A 24,614-nucleotide genomic window follows, 5' to 3' on the forward strand; every position below is an offset into this window, starting at 1 on the left:
TAACCGTACAAAGGCGAGACTTACATTTCATGGATAGGCCCACACCATAGATTCACACATATCACTTCATGTATATGCAGTATTTCATTTATTTTTAACATATTATTTGCAAGGACTGACAAACGCGTGTGTGTGTGTGTGTGTGTGTGTGTGTGTGTGTGTGTGTGTGTGTGTGTGTGAGGCGCATATTTGACACACGTTGGGTTGTATCTGTCCGACAGGCAGCTTTAAGTCTGCAGACATTTCTGTCAGTGCATGTGTTTGTCACACATGCCCACATGCATGTGTATGGCAAGTGGCTGCGCATGACGCTCCGGTTGAGAGCAAATGAGTTTGATGTGATCGTTTGCGGCAGCATGGCCTCAAGATGAGGGCCTCGTACTCCGGAAGATTACATGAGCAAGAAAAAAAGGAGCAAGGGAAGGAGTGAAAAGAGATCAAAGTAGAAAGAAGAAGTGGATGTATTGTGGTGGAAATAGAGTTAAAAACAACAAAAGAGACATATTGGGTGCACCATAAATACATATAGAGTACATATTGTACAGTAGTATTATTGATTTTTCCCAAATTGCCTGCAGAAAACTGAAAAGCATGAAAACCAAAGACTTTTTCTGTTGGAAATAATGTAAATCCAATGAATCCGTTCCAGAAATGCAAAAATATCAACAAAAAAATACATTTTAGAACTGAGAATGGAATGGATAAATGAACGTCATCATTTTTTACCTTTGTTGAAGACTCTTACTGGCGAAGACGGCGAGGAGCGGAGAATGGGGGAGGAGACGTACTTTCCGATTTGCGTTCTTTCTCGAATCCAACAGTGTTTCTCACCTTCTTTGTGAAATTGCTGGTACTAGTAACTTTGGCCCCATGGCAGGTCATCAAACTCATATAAAATGCACGGACAGTTAGTCAGCAACGCATAGAGTGCTTTGTTTGGGTACTCGAATCTGCAGAATCATACAGTACAGGTCAATATTGTACGCTAACCAAGACTGTGTACAAAAGCCAAGGCAACATTTCGGTGAATCAAATAAAAGGGGAAGTCTTCCAAAACCGATGATCGACTGTAACCCACCTTAAGTGTTGCAGTGTCTTAACTACTGCAGTGTGAATGATAATTGAATGAGAAAGTGAATAATAATTTTAATAAAACAAATACAGAATTTTGATGCTTTTGGTTCAGCATTCACACAATTATGTAAAACCCTAACAAGATTAAATGTGCGGGGGGTTGAAAAAGGTGCATTTATACCAAAATGTCACAACAATAAATGTTGAGTGTACACTGACAGTGTACTTTTTGAGGTACCTGGCAGTGGTAATTTTTAGACAGCTTTGGTATTTGGGGTGACCCAGCTCTGGCCTGGCCTTTTTGTAAGGGTCACTGGAATCCCTGAGTGCTAAGGCACCCCTGTCACAGGTGATTAGGCAAACAGTGGTGATGGGCATTAACCAGCCTACAACTCCAGCACTGAGATGATGGCTTCACGCTTCACAGCTACCCGACGGATGGTAATTATGCTGAGTATTTAGATCATAGCTGCCTTTGTCTCTGTTGGGTTGCTCGGTCTGCCTAGTGCTTATTCTCTCATTGTGTGCATCACAGTTCCTCCTTCTTCATATCTGTGTTTCTTGGATCCTTCCACAGTCCCCCGGTACTTGAAATTTGTTTTCTTCCACTATTTATGAGGGCCACAGCCCTGTGTAGTTATTATACCCACACCAACATCAACGGTTGCCAACAAAGCAGATTTTCATTGTGGTCTGCCTACAAACTCAATTGGAAAAAAACCCAAAAACAAGACAGTGACAAGATTTCAGTGAGAAAATGCAATTAGGTTTGAAATGTGAGCTTTCCGGTCAGCCCCCGCAGTAAACACCGAGCTATCTGCAATGTAGGAGTTTTTTCTGACTACTTTATACAAGGGAACGGTTTCAGTTGGCTCCGTTGCGGCTCACCATTGACAAAATGAGTGTGTTTAAAACGACTTGTCATTCTGTGCTGTTGCTCGTTTTACAGTGGCTCGAACCGAGAGAAGGAGACACAAGAGAGACACGCAGGATTACCTTTCTGTTTGTTGACATGTGTCACGTGACTTATGTGTGTGAGACTATCTCCGAAGAAAATTGCCTGAGCAGTACGGGTGCCACAAGATCTCCTCATTCCTCAAGCAAGGGTTGTGATGTCTGGCACCTTGTCACGAGATCTCGCAAGATTAAGACATGACGGGATTTCTCGTTTGCAGGAATATAACTAGATAAAGCTAAAATGCTGACATTATAACTAATAAAAACACAAAGGTTTGTCTTTAGCTGTATGAATATCATTGCTTTTTTATTATAAATGATTATTTAATCTATAAATATCAAATAAGACAAAAACAGTGAGCTGGCATTGCTCAGCTGCAAGCTCGAACTATTAATGCTGACATGCTGATTGAAAAGCCAGCATTTCAGGAAATGCTGCAAATGTTTGGCAGACAGTACAAACTGCTTGTGAGAAAATACTTCTCACAAACGCCAATTTCGCATATCCATCCATCCATCCATCCATCCATCCATCCATTTCATCCATCTCCTCATTAGGGTTGCAGGGGTGTGCTGGATCCTATCCCAGCTGGCTTCGGGTATTATTATTTAATACAATTATTATACGGTATATTATCATAACAGCGTTTTATTTGGTCTGAAAAAATGTTGACAGTAATGTTGTGTAGTGTCAATTTGTGGGTCAATAAACATTTCAATACGCATCATCCCTCTTGGGACATCAACAAGATTGTTCCAACCAGGCTGGGGTTTCCCTCCAGGTACAGTATAGCCCAACCTCAACCTCCAGGTCCCGTCGCCAGGTATTTCTTGGGTAGTCCTGTTTCCTTTTGTCCTGTGAGTTCCAGCTGCTAGTGGTCCTTGTGATGTTTCGGGTTGGTTTTCGGAGGGTGTGTCCTTGCCAATGCCAGCGTCTCCATAGTCAGTCCCATTGAAATCGCTTTAGCTGATGTCGACATACTGACGATTAGCCGCTCTTGTCACCATAAAATTTGAGACCGAAAATTGATTTATTTATGTCGGCACGTGTTGTATTGTTAACTTCATCATTATCGCTTGTGTGATTTTGCAAAAGCAAATTTGTGCTAATTTCAAAATGGATAAAAACAAAGAAAGAAGGGTGGGAGGAGCCACCTACCTTCAAAGCTTTTGGCATAGGACCAAATCATGTTTTTTCTTTTGCGGCAGATTTTGCAGCCGTTCTTTCATCCTCCTTTCTGTCTGAAAAATAAAGCACCCATTTAAATTCTGCACAAATGAAGGGAAAACAAAAAGTCCTTTATCGCCCATCCTTACAGCCAAGGCGCAAGTCACAAGCAAATGTGCAAGGAATGGCTATTTTCGGTTATGTCAACAACCCGCTTTTTTGCCGACATGAGTCAGCCGATCCAAGGGGATGTCGACTTAAACGCGTTTGGTTCTATTTCCTGTTCTATGACTTGCTGAGTTGTCCTTCCCCATAACTACGCATTCTTAGTATCCTTTGTACGCAAATGCTTGGAAATGTGTGGATTCTTCTTGTGATGGTTACAGTGGTTCCCCCTGTTGCTGCCCCATACAGGAGTTCAGGTTTAGAACCCTTATCTTTTGTCTGAGATATGGTTGATGAACACCAGATATTCTTTAGCTTCTGCATCAATCCCTCCTGATTTAGCTGCGTTGCTCCCCAGCCGGGTGAAGCTTTCCACTTCTTCTAAATCTTTACCTCCCAAGGTGACTGGGTCGAGTTCAGAACCAGCACACGAGCTCATATTACTCGTGTTCAAGCTTTGCTGCACTGGGTCCTTTTATCATGTATAATTGAATTTAAAATCCTCCCCCTCACGTACAAAGCACGACATAGCCAGGCACCATTGTACCTTAAAGAGCTGCTGGCGCCTTATCAACCTAGAAGAACGCTACGCTTCCAGAGCTTACATTCACTTGTGGATCCAAGAATTTTGAAAAGTAGAATGGGAGGTAGAGCTTCCTCTCCTGTGGGACCATCTTCCCGAATGAGTCCGGGGGCAGAAACCCTACTTAAAACATACCATTTTGATACGTGCAAAAGGCTGACTCATCTCCCAGTCATTTTGCCATTGGCCGAAACGCGGAGCTCCCGTGATGCACAACAACACACGTGTGCACACATTTCCACGTGCAGCGGATGACGAATCATGAGATTGCGTCTCTACAGTTACGTTTGGGGTGCACACTTGCATGTGGGCTGCATGTGTGTGTGTTGGGCGGTGGGGGGATCGGGCTGATAACAACACACCGATGCAAACGTGCACACGTGCACATGTATGCAGCCGGCTGTCCTGCAAAGTTACATAAAAGGAAGCGCTACAACGCCTTCAATGAGTCCACAAATAATGCTCTCTGATGCATGCCATGGGGAGGGAGCAGGTGGGAAATTGTAAGTGTGTGACCATGTAGAGACAAATGGCTTGCTGTTGTGTAAATAACAGCAATAAAATATGGAGATTTACTTTGTTTCCTGAGATGCGACCTGTTCTACATGTAAGGTGTTCTTAAATTACTTTTAGTGGGATCAGGCGCCGGATAGAAAGTACGATTAAATGAACTTGACCGTTTTGGGGAAAGCACTGCTTACTTGAGTTACTTCAGCTGTCACTTTAATCTTAAAGCGTTGTCTTTTTAGAACTGTTGAGTGATTTTTCCTGGTGGCTTTTTCCTACTGTGAAGGCTGTTTACACAGTTGCGTGTGCATGTACGTGTGTAATTTCAAACCACCAAATTCCCAATCGTGTTGAAAGGTCAAAAAGCGTTGAAAATTCCTTCCTTGTCTGTTGGCGGCAGTACGTAGCATACAAGCACACGAGTGCGTTCGACTTTATTCTGTTTTTTCCTTCATTTGTTTGATACATCCCTGCCCTGTCCTTTCTTTGGGCCTTACATGGTTACAATGCCATGCAGTTGAAAGCTTTCATTTCTGAATTCTTTGTATGAGTCCGACCCTGACCAGCTCTCCAAGCGAGTCCCAGATACAATGAGGATTAGCAGGTTACCTATCTGTCTGGTTTGTCTTCCAGCCAATCCAGCCTGGCCTCGTCTGGTTTGGTTCAGAACAGACCATTCGATAATCACATACAGTGGAACCTGGGTTAGTGCAATTAATCCATTGCAGAAGGTCCGACTCAGATCAATAGGTACTTTAAATGAATCAGTGTTTCTATAAGAAATAAGAAATAAGAGAGATCCATGCGGAAACCACCTTCATATTTTGCTATGAGTTATGTCTTAAATTCACTAGTGTTTATATAATAGTCTTAATCAAAATGCTCGTACCTGCAACTTTCTTTGGCTCCACTGTGGGATATTTTGCAGCCGTGATCAAAAGAAAAGCAGAGACTTGTGGTGTGACTGTGTTAGTTAGCAAAGAACCACAGTCACCACAGTGACATTTCGTTCGTTTAGCCTGCTAACAAAAACGTTTTTTGATAAAAAAACATATTTTACAAACACATTTAGACTCACGCAGTGTGTTAATAACACAAGATGCGGGCTACGTATACCGTATGCTAACTGGAAAATGTATGCGAACCAAGACAACATGTCGGCGTCAGTTTATGACGTGAACCCAAAAACACGCTGTTTTACAACGTACTGTTTAACCTCGTAAACCCTGGGCCATTTTGCTTAAATAAGGTATATTTCGAAGTAAATCCTATCTATGCTCCGTGTAAATGCTGTTTGTCCAGCGAGTTTTAGCGGGAGAGCAACGATACTTTTAGGCTAAGTGGTAGCTTTAGTCATTCGCTTTATGAAGTTATTCATGACAGATGCTAGTTTTGGACGGTTCACTTGTTTTCAACATTTTCCCATTTGTGGTTTGAAAAGTCTTCTGTTTTCTTAAAATCACTAGACTTTTTACCATATCTGCCTTTTTTTTTTGTAACAACATCTGCATTATGTTGCAACCAGGGTTTTGGTTTGGGCTTTGCATTTCTGTTGTACAGCTGGATCATTTGTGTCAAGAAACAAGGTAATAAAGGAAGATGACGCTGGCAATGTGGTAGATGAGCCCTAAATGCTTTTCCAGCACAGTTACTGCCCTGCACCTGGCCCCCTACACTGCACAAATGTGTCATGCCGTAAACACAACTGTAAAAACATGCCCTCGTGGTGGTCACTCACAAGTCAACGTGTTAAGGTGATTAGCCTCAACCCCACGGCGTTAGAGGGCCGTTTTCCTCCAAAAACACGTACAGAATAATGACATTTTTATTCTGCATCGACGAGGTCTCCGTGGATGATCTTGGTGTGTTTTGGTAGCAGAGGAACGATACTCGTTCCCTTGGAACGGCTCAGTGTTGGCTTTTAAATGGGGACAAGTTGCATTGTTGTTTGTTTTATGAACTTTGTCATGTCATGTGCTCCTACTGCTTGCTTGTTTTGCACATTTGCACATTAAAAATCCTTGTGCTTTGACTTGTCTTGTGTTTTCCTAAAATGGGTTATATCGGCTTCTTAGCTGATGTTTTTCTGGTTACGTGGATGGATAGTATGTGAGTATTGATACAAGTTATGCAGCAATTACCATAGCAACACAGAAGCAACCCAGCTGCCCCCAGTACCGGGGTCGGGCGGTTTTAAAAGCTTAATGATGTCCAACAGGATTGTTAAAATCATGTGTGTTGCGCTAACAGGTTTATAAGACACACGTAGACACACACAGGAGCACAAGCCTTTAAGGAGCTTTGTCTGTAATGTGCTTTTCGGCCTGCACTGGAAAGCCATAGGTCAGCTGAGAGGGAGACAGGGAGAGAGAGGAGGCAGAAAGGATGGAGGGAGGGAGGCCTTGTTAACATGCTCTTTGTGTCTGCTCCCATCGCAGTCTTATGGAAGCCAGGGGATCCTGATGAAAATCATTAGTTGCTGGGAGGGAGACAACAAAGAGAAAAGGGACAACGAGGAAATCGAGCTTGATTTTTAAACACAATCTAGATCAGCATCTTTGTGAAGGATCTGCCAATGCGCTTGTAGTTGAAGGAGAATCTTCATGGGGGAAAGCAGTAGATGGGAGGGGAACGGTAAGGAAAGAGGTAATGGCTGGAAGGTGGGGTGTTGTTCCAAGGAGGGCTGGAGTAGAAGCAGAGGAAGGGTGGGGTACTGGGAAGGTGGGGGCAGATGTAGTGAATGCGGGCCACTGCGCTCTGGCAGGAAGCCAAGCTGCTAAGCCCCGGCAGCTCGTTAGCCTCTGTGTTACTGACCTGATAGACCACAAGCCTCGCTCCCCACCCCATTTGCTTCCCCCTCTCCCAGTCGAACCACCAGACGGCTGCAGTTCATCTTAGCAGCCTCCAGAGGCATGTCGTTCTTCGCCCCTCTTCAGCTGCTTTACTTGTTGTTACATGATTGGACCTTTTAAGGGTGCTTGCATCTATGTTGCTATGGTAACTGTGACACTTGCATCAATAAACATACGCTATATATTCACGTAACTATAGAATATATACTATAGCCAAACTACAGGCACTCAAATGGGGCTGGTGTTTAAAATAATTAATTAAATCATTTCGTAAAACAAAATATGAATGCGCCAAACGTATTTATTTTGTGTATGTCTTTTTCCAGCAAGCCTCTCAAGCCCAGAGTTTAAGACACATGTGTCAAACTCGTGCCACGGAGGGCCGAGACGCTGCAGGTTTTCTCTGGCACGAATTTGACACCCCTGGTTTAAGAGGTCTAGTTGGGTTCTATATAGGGCTAGTGTACATTCACCTGGACCTTTTTAATGTACCCTTTTAGCCCTTATTTTACCTGCTCTATTTCAAGTGCTTTCAATGGGAGCTTCATTATATATTATATATATAATCCAAGACTGCATCCCTGTGACTGAGCGCCCCAGTCTGTGTGATGTCAACATCTCCACAGAGCCAGCTGATGCCACCGCACTCCCTCTCGCTTCTCTCGTCTTGTGGTTACTCGGCCGTCAGCATCGGCAAGGGCGTTCATTTGGGTCGGTCGGCTTTGCGCAGGTGTCATTTTCTGGGGGTCGACCACTTGTCTTTTTTTTGTCCCGTAACCCTTGAGATCTCCTAAGAAACTGAAAATCACCATCTTACTGCCATCCTCTGCATGGATGGCCTTGCTTGTGCAGTTCAACAATTCTGCCAAAGATGGAGAGCCTTTTTGACTTTGCCATCAAGAGGTGACGAACGCCTGACATGGAAGCCAAATTTAGCACAGATTTGGATTGTTGAAGAACACGTTGATAAACTTTGGAGTTTAAATGCTGTTGACAATAAAATACAGACCCTCTTCCTCCTTATTCTTCTTTTTGCATTTTGATGCTCTTCTTAGAATCTGGTCAACAGTGGAAAATCAGAATGCTTTTAATTTTCCACCGGTCTTACGATTTTTGTTCAGCAATGTAGTACAGAGGACCTGAATTGACGTGGGTAAATTACAGTGTGCATTAGCAGAAGGATTTCAGTGCTTTTATTGTTTTTTTCACTGTAAGTCTGAGACATATGTAGAAATATAAGCTATAGAGGACATGTTTTTCCCGACCACATGATTGGAGTGATAATTCCAGATAGGGCTGCACAAAAAAAGAATCTCAAAACGTTGCAATCTCGATTCACACAAACGTGCGATCTAATCTCGAAAAGACCATAATGTAACAACCTGCATCACAAACAAACGCTGCCATTGTACTCCAGCACTCATGCTGCACTGTCGTTGGCATGACCGCCAACACTTCTTCCTCGCCTCCTCCGTCCCCCAGCGAGCCTTGCCGGCCAGTCTCAAAACCCGTGAATCACATTTTCTCAATCCTAATTCTAACCTTGTTCCACTCTCTTTGTGTTGTAGCTACTTCAAATGGCACAATGGAGGGTATCGACAACCAGGAGGGCGGAGTCTGCAAGACCAAGTCTATGAAGATGATCATGAAAGTAGGACAAAGTGAGTATTACACTGTGTGTGTGTGTCGTGCGAGGAATAAACAAACCAAACAGACAAAATTGTGCACGCAACAAATGTCACGACTAGATACGGTCACAAGTGACGGGACAGCATGTGGCTTCGTCGTGTCTATGACACTTGGGCTGTGGGAGGCAGGTGATGCACTCTAGCGTTCACACAGTTGCGCAAGCTTGCATGCACTCTGTTATTCTCATTTAGATGCAGACACACACACACACACACACACACACACGGAACTGTGACTGTTACCACATGTACATACACACACTCCACACGACTAATAAACCACATCCTAATTTAAACGACTTCAGTAATTATCCCCGAATGTGCTGCTGAGGTGCCTTCCAGTCTCTTAAGCTCCTGAGGCTGGCCCTTTCATCAGGGAAACATTTTTGGAAATATCTTAAAGTTAATGCTCGATACTCCAAGCATATGAGTGTCAACTCCCCCCAGTGCGCCCTGTCTTTATGGTGCTTCCTATCATGGCGGTTTGCAAAGTGGAATTGTGGAGGAGCGATTGCAATACAGCTACGCTTGTGCACGTGCATGTGTGTTGTTTTATCGATGACCAGCCCCCTCTAAACCCCCCCACACACACGCGCAGCTGTGTTTATGCATGTGTGTTAATCTCAGGGAAACATGAATCATTTTTGTCGAAGATGCAAAGACTCTTACTGTGACTTGAAAACTTCGCATGAAACGTAAAATGAGATGAGACCATTAATATCTGCGCATTTTATTTTCTAGACCCGTCAGACCCTGTTTCACCCAAAGACAACCCCACCAAGGTCCCCAACTCTCCAAAACACCCAGACAGCAAGGACACCCACAAAACAAATGAAGTGCTGGAGAAGCCAGGTGAGCTCATATGCTGCCACTTGAAATCCTCTGAAAGTGCGAAATGAATGCAGAATTTATTGAAAGAGTTCTGGAAAGGAAGAACGCCAATGAATCAGTCATTTAATGCTTGCTATTAAAACGTTAGACATCTCTGACCTACCTGCCTGCTCTCAAGGACTTTAAAGGTAGCATCACGGTTATCCCACACCATTTCATACATGGCTTAACTGATATGTGTCTTGAAATATGCATTATTTAACCAAATTATTTGCAGTGCTCTCATATAAAATCCCGCTTGTGGGCTGCTATCAGGAGCATATGGGCATCTGTGCAGATGCGTCGTTGTTTTGGACTCCCTGCCATCTTGTATCAAGTCTTAGCTCAGTGCTGCAACAGATAAAGCACTTCTAGCGCCTCAAGAGATCAGCAGAGAATAGGGAAACCATGGAGCACCTGTTCCATGAAGATAACAGCACACCTAGCCTTCAGTGCTGGATATAAACCATCACTGGGAGTCACAATAAATTTGTGAACATTTAGCTCCATATTGTCAACCATTCATGGTGTTACATTTAAAAATGTGTTTGAAAATGTAACAAATCTACAGTGACTGCAATTTGTCAGATTGACCTCATCTGTAGAATTATGTATGTGCTGTCAAGCTTTGCTTGCCCTACTTTCAAGGTTGCAGTCTTCATATGCTGGACGCGAATGGCCACTGAACGATTGTGACATTTTCACAAAAGCCTTCTTCTCTTAGTCATGCCTCCCTATGGAGGAGACACGATAAAAGATGATAAAAAATAAAAAGATGAGGACGACTGGCTGTGTACTTTGTTCCTTGAAACCTGAAGTGGTTTTTCAGACATCCTCCAAACTCCTCTGCACCTCTTTGATTTTATAGAAAACAACGTATATCCAATTCATACGTTCCAGACACCCAAAAATGTTAACACAAAACACTTCTAATACGGAACAGTTTTATTTTTACGTGCAAAAATGCCTATGCATGGCGACTGAAATGATAAAGGAATATTTTACTTTGAAGACTTGTTGTCAAGGACAGCAATGAGGCAGCGGCGAGGGAATAGGGAATGGTGCGTTATTTTGCAGCCGTGATCAATAAAAAGACTTAAACCTGTGGTGTAACTGTGAGTTCGCAAAGAACTACAGAGTCAACCGGTGATGATGACGTCATAGAGGGGTGACAGAGCTGAGGGACAATGTCTTGCGGTTCCGTTTTTTGTAATAAAGACACGTTATGAACACAGTTGGATATAGCAATGTATTAATAACACAAGACTGAGTCACCAACGTGTGGGTTTTTTTGTTTGGGCACTCAAGTCGGCAGTTAAATGGACTACTTGAGTTTGCTAGCTGAATGAGCCTTACAGGATACCGTAGTATCGTGTAAACTAAGTATCGCGCCGTTTGGTAATGGTGTGTGTGATCCAAGACGTCTGAATAAACAAGCAATGCTGGGAGTAAGTCCATCCACATCTTTGCTAGTACCACAAGACTCAACATGCCAAAGGGCAAGATACAACAGTTTGTCATGCGCAACACTGTACGAACATCGAGACAGTGTACGAGAAGTTAGGCAAACATTTTCATCCAAAACTGAGGGCACGTTTGTTGTACACAAACACGTGTCAAGATCGTGGTGCACCGCCACGGTAAAATAAAAGCCGCCACACCTTGGATTTTTCTCAAATCCTTTTCATTTGTCGTATACCGTATCTGTAATGTTTATAGCAAATGCTAACTGGACGTGATACATTAAGTGTATGTTTAATGAACGCCACGTACCTATTTTCACTGACACATTACTCAATTCATGTAACAACTATCGAGTTGACTATTCTTTATTGTCATTTTGATGAGAATTGCGAATTACTGAATGATAGCAACTATTTTGATGACCTGTAAACTTTGAAACAGGATGTGAAATACTAATCAGATTTTGTATATGCTGTATGTTTTACAGTAAGAGGTAGATCATTATGATTGTGTGCACCGCTGATATAAATGTACAGTGTACATAGATACTTACATTTATAAATACACTAAATATATGTTTATATTCTCTATGTTTATAGTAAGAAGTAGATCTTTGGGACATGTGCATTTTAAAAGTAGCCCACAGGCTGAAAAGTGTGAGCACCCCTGTGCTACATACAAGTAGATACATGTATAGCTTATTGTTTACATATGAGCACAATTAGTTTGAAATAAAATATCAAATATCATAAAAGTGTTTCACTATCGTTTATTTTGAAAGTCATGCACTGGAATCACCTGTCCGCCCTGTTGGCACTTGACAGATAAGGAGAGGAAGAAAGGGCGGTGAATGCATTTCATGTTCAATCCTGTGAAAACGACCCTGATGTTGACATTAATACCGACAGTAAATTTAAATATTAAAACATTTGCTGCCACAGCGAGCAGCCCACCACCACAGCTTCAAAAATCCTAGGGGAAACCCTGGTAAAAGGGACTATTGGGGTGTTATTTCATGTCTACAGGGCTCTAAAAATGCTTAAAAAACATATTTAGAAAGTCCTAAACAGGTTTTCTATGCTCTAACTATGAAACCAATCAAGCGCTATGAATGAGGGCCGACTGTATCCGAAACACGAGCTTGTAAACAAACACTTCCGTTTCTGTCATGTTAGACACTCACGTTTCTGTTCCATGTCTTGTCAGGTGTAGCGTCCAGAGAAAGTGAACAAAACAACACAGGTGGAAAGTCATCCAATATCATCGGTTCCGGGGTGGCCATCTTTGTCAGCATTGCCTCCGGCAGTGTCATCTTCATCATCATCATCATCATGCTGGTCCTCCTGCTGCTCAAGTACCGGCGGCGTCACCGCAAGCACTCGCCACAGCATGCGGCTACGCTGTCTCTGAGTACTCTGGCCACGCCCAAGCGAAGTGGCGGTGGCGGGAACAATAATGGCTCAGAGCCCAGCGACATCATCATCCCGCTCAGGACTGCTGACAGCGTCTTCTGCCCCCACTATGAGAAGGTCAGTGGCGATTATGGCCACCCAGTCTACATAGTCCAAGAGATGCCACCGCAGAGCCCCGCCAACATCTATTACAAAGTCTGAGGGAACTCTGAAAGCAAGAGACATACAATCCCAGGGAAAAGAGGGCCAGTTTTTGGCTTCAGCTGCCACCATGGCTGCAAACAAACTCCCTCGCTCTTTCTCTCTCGTTCTGCCAACTCCACCCCTCTATGTTGTCGATATTTTCTTCGTTAAAGGTTGCTTATACCAACTTCCTCTGGTATTTTCACACTCTGGCTGGGATTGGCAGATGTTGGAGAAACTGCTGCTGTTGCCACTGTTGCGACTTCCCAGGACTTTTGGGGGTGGAGGCTAATCTTGCTCCCTTTCTGGTTTGTGTACATGTGGCCGGTATGTTAAGGGAGCTTAAGTAATGTGAGATCAAAGAGTTTAGAGGTATGCAAGTGTTTACCCCCCACCCCCGTGCTTGGATGGGACGGAAATATGGCTGTCAGGATGCGAAGAAGTCCTTTACAAGAGGGGAGGCATGTTTGTCTTCACCGTCAGAGAGACTACTGTCTCAAAATGAGCTGGAAAGATGCAAAGATTTGAGTCGGGAGGAAAGGTAACAGGTTGTCAGATGACCATCTTGGCATGGATCATGTGGTAGAGTGCTCGTCTCCCTGTCTGAAGGTTCTGGGTTTGATCCTCTGTCCTCTCCGTGACCAGTCAAAGTATCCTTGATCGCTGCATCATCAGCAGGTGAATGGGGTGACAGTGTCAAAGCACTTTGAATACCTCCCAGGTATGAAAGCGCTAGAGAAGTGAAAGCCCATTTACCTTGAACCAAAACGGCTGCTCTCCCTTGATCTTCACTGGCTGCAGAGACTACTTGGATGTCCCAGGTGAACAAGGAAAAGGGATCAGCTCTTGCACCAGTCCTCTCCAGGACTTTGACTGACTCACACACATCACCACCACCACTTTGTCAAGTGTTTGGCTTTTAGTGTGGGTGACACTGTTTCTCCTGTTGCTACATGCCTGTTACTTGAAGGTTGTTTTTTTTTTTTAAAGAGAAATGCATCCCACCTTGTGTCAAAATGTACAGAGTGTCCACAAAGTCTCTTTACAATTAAAACATGTGTTACAACAGCAAGCGATGAGATATGTTAATCAAATTTGTTCCGTGTACTCAGCGGTTATCAGAGATTTTAATCACACTGCATGACTGCGTGATCATGCATAGTCAAGATTGGAATGATGGCCCCTTTGGACCTCTGGATCATTCATCAGACAGGACTCCTCTGGACTTCTTTTTATGGGTTAACGCTAAAGATACAGAGTATTGAACAAAGATACGGGACACCAACGTCCTAAAGCCAAAGATCACTGATGCCATTGCCACCATGGATGAGGTGATGCTACAGGGGACATGGCAAGAAATTGGGTACCTAAACTAAGTTTGATTTATTACTTCTGCGTAGTTACGCAGTCATGAACCTTTGGAAGTTACAATCATCTGTCTAAACACGAGGGGCAATGCTTTCCAGTGAGACAACTCAGTGAGCTACCTGGGCACTCGTCGGCTACTTAGCTTGTTAGCTCGCATTGTCGTGAGTGAACAATGGTGGTGAAAAGAAAGACGGAAAGTGTTATTGGAGCTGAACATAATCGATGGCTTACAACAGACACTTTTATTGCACATGTTGATCCGAATTGGGAGAAGTCGTTCGCAAAGGTGGGGTTTACACCCTCCGAACAAGTCGAATACACACAGGAAATAATTTACTATAAGCCCACCGGTCACAGCCTTGATGGTCCACATCTTTTGGGTAGATGCGCAGCAAGCTACACCAAAAAGTTTGGAGGGGGAGGAGTGAGTCGGCGTGGCTTAAATAAGGCCAGAAAACTTCAAAATCCACTCCTCATTTTGATTTATCTATTCATGAGTTTTTTTGTAATAAATGTGTTACATTGTAAAGAGACTTTAGGACACTCTGTGTTGCATTTGTTCTGACGTGTAGTTTATGGAGGTTTAGTTAATCCCATACAGGCACGTCACTTTCTCTGTAACATTCAAACACAAGTGGAGTCACGAAGTTCACGTTTTTCAAAAGAACATGTCGGAGGAGTGGACGACTTCATAAACATAGAGCAGCACTTTTAACCCCATTTTGGTACCTCTTCACAGCAGTCCGCAGACAGACCACGATAAGGAGAGATGCTCTATCCTGACAGTCTCTTAGAAACCAGAGGCGGGAAAGCGTTAAGGGCAATAAGAAATCCAGTTTGCCTTAACAGTTTGGGTTTTTTTTGCATCATGTGAAGATAGGCTGAGATACGGTTGAGGTTAGCAAAGCTGCGTGAAACAGCTCTAGGTACTGTAACGTTTGCCCTAGGGATCCAAGAGCCCAAATAAGCATGACCCACGCTCACCTGTTTTTTAGACATGCTCTTACGCTATGTCCACACAAACACAGTTATAAAAACAACAACTACAACAAAATGGATATTTTTCCATGCATTTTGGTCATTCGTCCACATGCAAATGTACGTGTTTGTCCGTAATAATTGAGCTTTTGGAAAAACTGGCTAAGATGACGTTTTTTCACGCGTACGGACAGAGCTTTTTGGCTTGCGTCATAAGAAATGTGCGACATGAGCCCGTGTGTTTTAACAATAGAACATGCGTGATTAACCTCTTTTGAGAGTCTGACAGCCTTGCTAGAAAAAGACATTTCCAAAATAAAGGACATTTGTCTCTGCATGTACGAGGTCTAAAGGGATGACGTTGGTGTGAACGTAAAGGGGAGGCTTTGATGGTTCCTGTTGATGTGGAAATGGACATATTTTTGCTACTGGGTAAGAGTGAATAAAGTAGCTTGTTCAGTGAATTTTAGCGTGAGAGGAAGGATACTTGTAGCGTTGGAAGGGCTAAGTGTTAGCTTTTGATTGGTGCTAAGTTTGTGGCGTTAGTGTTTTGATTTCTGAGGTTATTCATAACATATGCTGGTCTTAGACAGCTTGCTTAGTTTCCACATTTGTCCATTCAAACCACTTGCTTGTGGTTTGAATTGTCTTCTGTTTTCCTAAAATTGGTTTGGTTGCGCTTTTTAGCTGGCGTTCATCCAGTTACGTTGATGTATGGCATGTGTATGGATTGATACAAGCGTCACGTAGCAGTTAGCATCGCAACACAAATGCAACCACGAAGCCCTCAGTTATTGACTTATGGTCACTGATTTTATTTTATGCAGCAGTAGACGCACTTGCGTGATTGTAACACATGGGAGCGATTAAAAAAAACATTCACGTTTCCTGGGTGTTATGTGCGACCACACTTTTTCAGGCCTCTGATTGGCCAAAATACTCATGACAGCCGGTGAAGGTGTTTTTATCTGGTATGGTAAAACTGGTTGGGGGAAATGTACGTTTTTGAAAATATCCGTGTTGGTGTGGACATGGCCTTAAATTGTCAGTGTTGTTCCATCTCCATCATCATTTTACATGTTTTGGGTTTTGTAATTTGACTAAGTTGATGTACATTTTACAGACAAATGAGAATTTATTTATAATAGACACTACAGCACAGATGTTGGCACGGACAAGAGGGTAATATTTATACATAGATTATGGTATCAGCGCACATTATGCAACCTAGATGTTTTATTATTTGATATATTCTCCAGTCCTGTGATTTCACAAGCTCTCCAGAGGAAGCTTGGCCAGGTGGGGCATCAGGGACCCTTGGCTCTTCTAGAGCAGAGTAGCTGTGTCTCCCCATCTCGCTCAGTGTAGCAGTTCCCAAAGCATACGTCATACTGATTCTCTTCACACACACACACCCTTCATGTGACCTGTGCATGTGCGTATGTGTGTGACTATTCGGGTTGATATTTCAGTCATTTCACATGAATATCGAGCTTTGTTTTGGCTGCTGTGAGTGTATGCCACCTCATGTGCTCATTTCCTCATAAACAACATCCAATTTCACCCAAAAGCCAAGCCTAGTATAATGAGGTTTGTGCCTCTAAGAGGCTACAAAATCTGCAAATATGCAATTGTTATTTATTTTTTTAATCAATTCTGATATAAAAAAAAAACTTATGGAAAGTGTTCTTAACCACTGAAAGATGTTTCAAATGACACAATACAAACAAAGTATGTCAAAACAGGCCTGTTGTTAGCTTTATTCTCCCCCATGATTGATAGCATTATTTTAACCCATAAGAACCCACAACCCGTTAAATGTGCTAAAAGGGGCCCTAAAGCTCCCTAAGTGAAGTACAGGAAACATTTTGGAGTGGTTGCCATGTGACAGTCATGTGACTTCCCAGGATATGGTTCACCCAAAATGTCAAGTAAGCTAGCTCATTTTCAAAAGTGTGTTTTTTTTGCCATTAGAGCTCATTTGAAAGCAATTTAACAATCATAATGCTTTAATAGGGTATCAGATATTACAATTCAACTGCTCTCAGTATATTTCTTCAATGAAGTCATATAAAACAAGCTATGAAAATATCGCTCTCAGGCTTTTAGCCTTAAAACTGCTATGGACAGCCTAATGTGACGTATTCGTCACAAAAGAAAAATGCTGAGACACTCAATAAATATCACGTTCAGTCATTTTCAATGAATATACAGGTATGTTCTTTTGCTTTGCTTCAAAGTACATTTGTGGTACGAAGTACAAAAAGGTAACATAAACGTCAGATTTAACGTCGCACATCTTTTACTTTAATTCATAGTATTTTTGAAAAAAGAGTCAAACATCCCCTATAACTTTCCTTGAAGCAGAAATGGGTCTGGTTTCTTATGGGTTAAATTTTGCGGTTTTGCAGTGGTGCGAAAGGCTAGCTTTGAAAATTGTAACCATTTAAAATGTCTGACAGACAACTGGTATTGATAAAAGCAGAGAAAACCACGCTCATATAACAAAGGGTTTTGTTGCTGTATAACCGCAGCAGAATATGACAATCTTATTTGTTTCTTTGAATCTGGCATCTCTTCTTTCGCTGTCACTTGACTAACACTCTCCCAACATTGACCACATTTGGGTTAATGTTGTGTGAAACATTGTTGACAGGCCGTGAGAGTCTTAGCAAGCGGGCGAGAAAAAGGCACGTCAGGTTCCTGTAAAAAAAAAAAAAAAAAGCCTTGCTCGTATGGTCAGCCCTTGGTCACTCGACACAGTAATTTTGCACCATTCTTCTGTTGGTAATAAACTGTAAATACATTCATGTTTGTATTGTATATGGACCCTGGGTTGTTACAATAGCCTTATTCACATTTTTAGGAAATTAAATGGAAAAATGAAAAAAATGGAATACACTTCAGTGAGACAGAGCATACTACTTTTTTGGTAAATAGCTTGTAAATATTAATGAGAACACAATAAAACATTTTTATAAACTCTTAAAAGTCAAATGTTTTGTATAAAATTTGAATTTTTTGCTATGTATTTTAGCTAGTGCTCAATGGAAAGCCAGTGTACTCCCCACTTCCTTCCCTTTTGCACTGTTTCCATGGTAATTTGGTTTTAAAAAAATAAGCAAAAATTTGCCAAACTGACTGCTGCATATTTGTGCCATAAGTGTGTACCATAAATATTTATTGAATTAGTTTCTTTTTGGATCCATTTTTGATTTAATTTCAGTCCAGTTTGTAAGTAACACAGTATTATTATTTGCATTGTTGTTGTTTTCTTCCTTCTTTTTTCCCCCTCTTTTCTGTCCTGTCATGTTTACTGGGTGGCTGTTGTCCCGTCCTGTCAAGAATGAGTTGGACAGGTTGTGAAAGATGGATTCACCGTTCAAAATCTGAAACAAGTTCAAAGTGAGGATATACTGTATAACACACATTCCACTAGTCTGTTACAAACTGAAAACTTTTTTTTCAATAAAATGTTTTTCCTATGGAGATGCTGTCTGCTTGATTTCTTTTGTAGACTCAATCACAACACTTGGGTCTAATGGCATGATCAAGTTTTATGTGTAATGTATTCGGGGTGCCACGAGATGAGACCATGCAGGAGATCGAGTCTACGAGACAAGATTTTAACATTCTTTTAAGGAAAGTACACTGAAAAAATATATGACAATATATTGAACTCTAATTTACTTTGTACTACGTTACACGCTGCACTCTGTGTGTATTCTACCGGCCCCGCCTTCACCCGCTGAGACAAAGACACTGTATGTTTGACAAAAGGGCTCACTCATGCCGTTGTTCTATGGAACAAATGCGCCAAGGTGCTGAACCCAATGCACAGAGTGAATCCTCTTCCAGCCTGTTTGAAGGCGGAAGATGAGGAAAACAAACATGTATACACACGGCGATATATTGAAGCCGGCAAAATTGTACAGTTCATTTTCATTTATTGTGTGATTATTTAACTCATTTATTATCCTGCCAGGCCTAGTAAATCTTGTCACATTTTAATCTTGCGGGATCTTGTGACACCCCTACTGGATGGCAAAAAGAATGAACAAATTCATGGATGTATAAAAAGCCTTACATTTGTTGACTGTGTTCCTTAACATGTGAATATTAAATCAACACAGAAGGTCACTAACACATCCATGCTTAATCCGTTTGGGATTGGATTAAATATGATGGACATGCAAGTGAAATTTGCAAATAAACTGAGAATGAGTATGGAGAGGCTTGAGGGAGATTATTGAAGGTTCTCTTACTTATTTTCCAGAATATGTATGTGGAAATAAAAGTGCACAGAGTGGTATACACAATCAAACCTGATACAGCCAACCGCAGCTATGAGAAATTGTGAATTTTGTCCTTTAGCTCCTTGTTAGAGAACAGCAAGTTGTGCAGAAAACAAAACTGAAACATTGAACAATTGGACATTCAAAAGTTTACAAAAGGTCAATTGAAATTTGCCTGTAAGGGTTATACAGTAATCCCTCGATTATTGCGGTTAATTGGTTGCAGAACTCGGCTGCACGGTGGCCTAGTGATTAGTATGTTGGCCACACAGTCAGGAGATTGTGAAGATATGAGTTTGAATCTCCGCTTGGGCATCTCTGCGCGGAGTTTGCATGTTCTCCCCGTGCATGCGTACATGGGCACATTCCAAAAATATGCATGTTAGGTTAATTGGCGACTCTAAATTGTATGAATGTAATAAGTGTGAATGGTTGTTTGTCTATATGTGCCCTGTGATTGGCTGGCGACCAGTCCAGCGTGTAACCCACCTCTCGCCTGAAGTCAGCTGCAACCATCGTGAGGATAACCAGCATAGAAGATGGATGGATGGATGGTTGCAGACCTGACTGTGATAAGTGAATTTTGGCCAAGAAGGAGTCCTATAAATTTCTATTTTTATTTATAAATGGAATAATTCTCTAAGAGAACCTCTTTACAACCTTCTAAATACAGTTTGTAACATTATTAGAGCCCTCTAGACATGAAATAACACCCCTATTGTCACCTTTACACTCATAATACCCAATATAGTAAACAAAAGAAGAGTAAATAAGCCATCTAAGTCATAAATAGGACTTAGTCATAAATAAGCTTGTGTGTGTTACTATAAACATGTTCCCCTTGGGGAAATGAGTGAAGGATGGACAGGAAGTGACGTCAGGGGTTCACAGCTGAGTTGCAGCTTTGCAGTAGCTCGTGTTTTTAATGTGATTATTATGTTATTACCTCCGCCAAGCGCAGCGCAAGTGCAGCGTGGAGGTTCTGTTTTTGCCAGTGTTTATCTGTTTGTTTGTTTGTGTTCAAAATAACTTGAAAAGTTCTGAATGGATTTGGATGAAATTTTCAGGAATTGTCAGAAATGTTGTATGGAAGAACTGATTAAATGTTGGCGTCTGGATCCAGGAATTTTTGAAAGGATTCTGTAACGTTTAACTCTTTCTCTTGCAGTTGTCTGCATCGCTGCACTTTCATAAAACAAAACAAACGATTATGCATTTTCATATTTATTTATTTTTGTTATTTTTATTTTTTTTTTGAGTAATGTATTTACTAGAAAATTACCTGCTAGCAGTTTGTAGTTTATGTTTCACTTGAAAAAGTTTTATGTTTTGCATTTTGTTCCCTTTCTGTCCCTAAAATGAGCCGATCCCTGACCTTAAAACCAAGTTATGCACTGAACTGTGAAGACACCATTACTCCCTTAATATGACAGTCTATTTCTGTTTGAGTCACAAGCTGAAAATGAAAATATCACCTCTGAAGAGAGCAGGTTTTGTTTATGAGAATAAAGTCTGACAAGCCAAGATTAAAAAAAAATAATAATAATTATGATACTGATGCTCACAGCAGTACATCATCTTCTCACAGCTCACTCACATACTTTGATGAGGAATATGAGCAGTAGGGGAAGGCAACTTTCTGTTTTCCCTATTTAACATTTCTGTTTTATCTCCCCTTCTTTCATGACTCGGTCCACGCTGTTTAGAAGTGACAAGGTTTTTCTGTTTTTAATGTTTATTTTTTAATTTGAGGAGGTTGGGGAGTTTACCACCGGGAAATATTTGGGATATTATTATTAATATTATATTTGTCCCTAGAACCTAACCCCACAGATCGTGTTGTGTCTCCTCCGCCTCGGTGCGTATCACTTCCTGAACATGTTTTTGTTTGTTGTCCAACTCAACTGACTGCGGGTTAGGGTGGGAACTCCAGTTTAGTTTACAACGGTAGACGGCGTAAGATAGTTAACGTTACACATTGTCCCTCAGTCCTGGCTCTGACACACACGTCATTTAACCCTAACTGATGCAGTGAGTAGGGTTTCATTTGTTAGATAACCATGTTACAAGAAACATCCTGTTTTCCTGGCGGAGGAAAAGATGTTGATCTGTTTCAGAAAGGTCAAATTATTGGCATGCATCAAGCATAAGAAAATACATGAGGAGATTGCTGAGACTACTAAAATTGGGTTAAGAACTGTCCAAAATAAAATGTACTTTCATACTCATAAAGCCAAAATTGGGTAGGTCTATGGAATTATTAAAGACGTGACTTGTACTCACACGTGCTGCACATGCTCATTTCACAATTCCGAGTTGGGCTACCCTTCAGACACAAAATAGTACATGTTTCAGTATCAGGTTACTGTCAACACAAACGCATTGTGACGTTTTTTATATGCGTATTATGTTTGAATATACTGAAACACCATGGCAATGCAGGCTTTCTGGTGTATCATATTGCTAAACTAATCTTTGCATCCTCTGAGAGAAGAACAAAGTATAAACCAAGAACAGCAAGAGCTGCGGAAAAAGTCAAGAACTAATAATAATAATAATAATAATAATATCAGAAAGTCTCCAAAAGAGCGATTACTTTAACTAAAGGTCGGAGAACAAAGTGCAGCTAGGAAACGCAGCAGGAACAGAGAGGAAAAAATACACAAGTATATATATATATATATCACTCTGCGTAACATCATTGAAAAATGCATTGAATTTTAAAAAAACTGGTAACTTTTTAGTTACTTATGTGGCGCATTTGACAAGTCAGGTGGGTTTTTTTTCCGTTTGCTTGCTTCCAATTTGGCTGGTGATATAAAGTCAGTTGGAAAACTTTGTTCACAGTACTGAACGTGGTGCTTTTGAGAAAACTGAGTCTGAGTCTGACAGATTATTTCCCTGTTTGCCATCACTGGATGTTTGCATGAACCACCAACCACCAATAATGTCTTACAGATCACTTACACACATACACAGTACACATAAAGCTGAATAATAAACAATAAATATAGCAACTTCTGATCAATCCATGTCAATTTCACACCACCCATTTCCGATTAAACCGCGCCCATTTCTGGTTTATGCCCCACCCCTCCAAGTACAGATACAGATCATTTTGATGGGTGAACAGATACAGATACAGGTACAGATAGTGGTGTACTTGTTTATCCTGAGTTGAAAATCTTTGTAATAGATAATTCGATACGCATGGAGATCCGATTAAAAAACATAATTTTTTAAAGACAGAAAGATTCATTACAGTGTACGAACGATACTATTGTACAGTTAACATTTGTTGATGTTCACTATAATTTTACATTGTAAAATAAAGAATCCAATTCTATAAAAGTGACTTTCTTACAGTATTTTCAAATGTGTAAAAGACAACATCATATCCTCAAGCATGCTGTAAGGTACTGGCAAAAATAAAGTAAAAAGGCAAACAACAACAGAAACACGTCTAACACTGAATTCAAATATTTTTTTTGATAGAATCAACATAAAATATATGAATACAAAAAGAGAAATCTTATCCTTAAAGGAAAACTGCACTTAAAACAAAAATGTTGCTCATCATCCACAATTCTAATGTCAAACACGAACACACGGTTTTCCATTTTCTAAACAGCTCGCATGAAAGGAGCTAACAATGACGAAATTGACGAAAAAGGCCCCTAAAAAACCTCCAAAGTTTTATTATTTTATATACATCCTGTGTCCAGGCTCATTCATGAACACATGTAATACTTACACTGTTTTGTCGTATTTTGGTAATTGTAAGCATTCTCTCCTCGGCACATTGATTTCACATAGCCCATAGCAACTAATGCTATTTCCGTCAACGACCTCAGCATAGAAAGCAAGTGCCTGTTTGCTACTACTAATCATGGCAGACTTTGTGACAGCCACCGTCGACTACAATTGGACAAATGAGGATCCAGAATCTTATCATTTTAAGCCTGGATATACAGAGGATGAGCTACAGGTTTTAGAAACTGAGCGGGCAAGAAGAGAGAGTGAAACGTTGGCGCAGATGAGGACCGAGGGAGTCAGGACCGGCATGACTTGGTGGTATAAATGTGGAGCTTGCCAAGCTATGCCGACAGAAATCAAGTGTTTCTGCTGCACGGAGTGGCACACAGTGTCACCATTGATGGAAAGGCTTCTTGTACTGCATATGGCCGGAGGACATTGCTGTAAGAAACTGCCTAACGACGTACAAAAAATTGTTAGTGCTAACAAAGCCTGCAGTGGTAGAAACTTTTTCCCACCTACTCAAAATCAACTGAAAAAGACGCCCCAGGCCAGCTGGACCAGACAGACAACTGTCCATCCAATAAGTCGCCATGATATTGATTCTGATACATAGAGTATGCTTGACATCACACCTACACACACAGTTCATCTACTGTAGCTGTGGACAAACAAAACATGGAAACTAATATGTTACAGATAATTTGGTCGCTATTCGTAATTGTTCACATGTTTGTTCTTGTTTCCCGGTCACAGTAGTTGCGTGAGGCACTGTGTCACTACACCAGAAAAGTAGTTTGTCGGTGTTAGCTCCGACAATAGCAATGTTGCTGTAGCTTGGTTAATATGCAGGCCAGTTAGATAAATGGAACATTGTTGGAGGTTGTTTTTTTTAGAGGGCTTAATAGTCAAAATAGGTGTCACATTACGTGCATTGTTAGCTGTCACATGATACCTATTTTCTCTCTTTAGAACGCACAGAAAAGGGAAAGACGTGTTCATGTTTCACACAAGGATTGTGGATAATGGGCACAATTCCAAAAAACGTCCAATCAGTACTAATAATAAATAAATAAGTTGAGCAAAGCCCCTCAAATAATGACACATTTCTTGAAAAGTGGCAAAAATTTGTCCAAGCAAAGGTAACTAAAGCACTATTTGTCATATGAGTCTAATGAAAATGCTGTGTAAGCTTGGAAAAGTAAACAGTTACATACTCAAAATAACCTCAGCTTTGTGTTGTGAACAATCGAGGTAGGTAACAAAGGTGCGACATTTAAAAGTAAACATGTTA

At 41.3% G+C, this 24,614-nt stretch overlaps 1 protein-coding gene across 2 annotated transcripts in view; it reads left to right on the plus strand.

The window, feature by feature from the left end:
- efnb2a (ephrin-B2a) overlaps positions 1-18,758 on the plus strand; it is a 41,145-nt gene extending 22,387 nt beyond the window's left edge. For both annotated transcript variants that reach the window (XM_054786678.1, XM_054786676.1), the window contains exons 3-5: positions 8,875-8,967; positions 9,736-9,846; positions 12,535-18,758. In XM_054786678.1, coding sequence (XP_054642653.1) covers positions 8,875-8,967; positions 9,736-9,846; positions 12,535-12,941 — 611 coding nt within the window. In that variant the 3' untranslated portion in view covers positions 12,942-18,758. The remainder of the gene's footprint in view (positions 1-8,874; positions 8,968-9,735; positions 9,847-12,534) is intronic.
- The last annotated feature ends 5,856 nt before the right edge of the window (positions 18,759-24,614 follow it).

The sequence above is a fragment of the Dunckerocampus dactyliophorus genome, chromosome 9 (genome assembly GCF_027744805.1).
Source record: "Dunckerocampus dactyliophorus isolate RoL2022-P2 chromosome 9, RoL_Ddac_1.1, whole genome shotgun sequence".
Lineage (NCBI taxonomy): Eukaryota > Metazoa > Chordata > Actinopteri > Syngnathiformes > Syngnathidae > Dunckerocampus > Dunckerocampus dactyliophorus.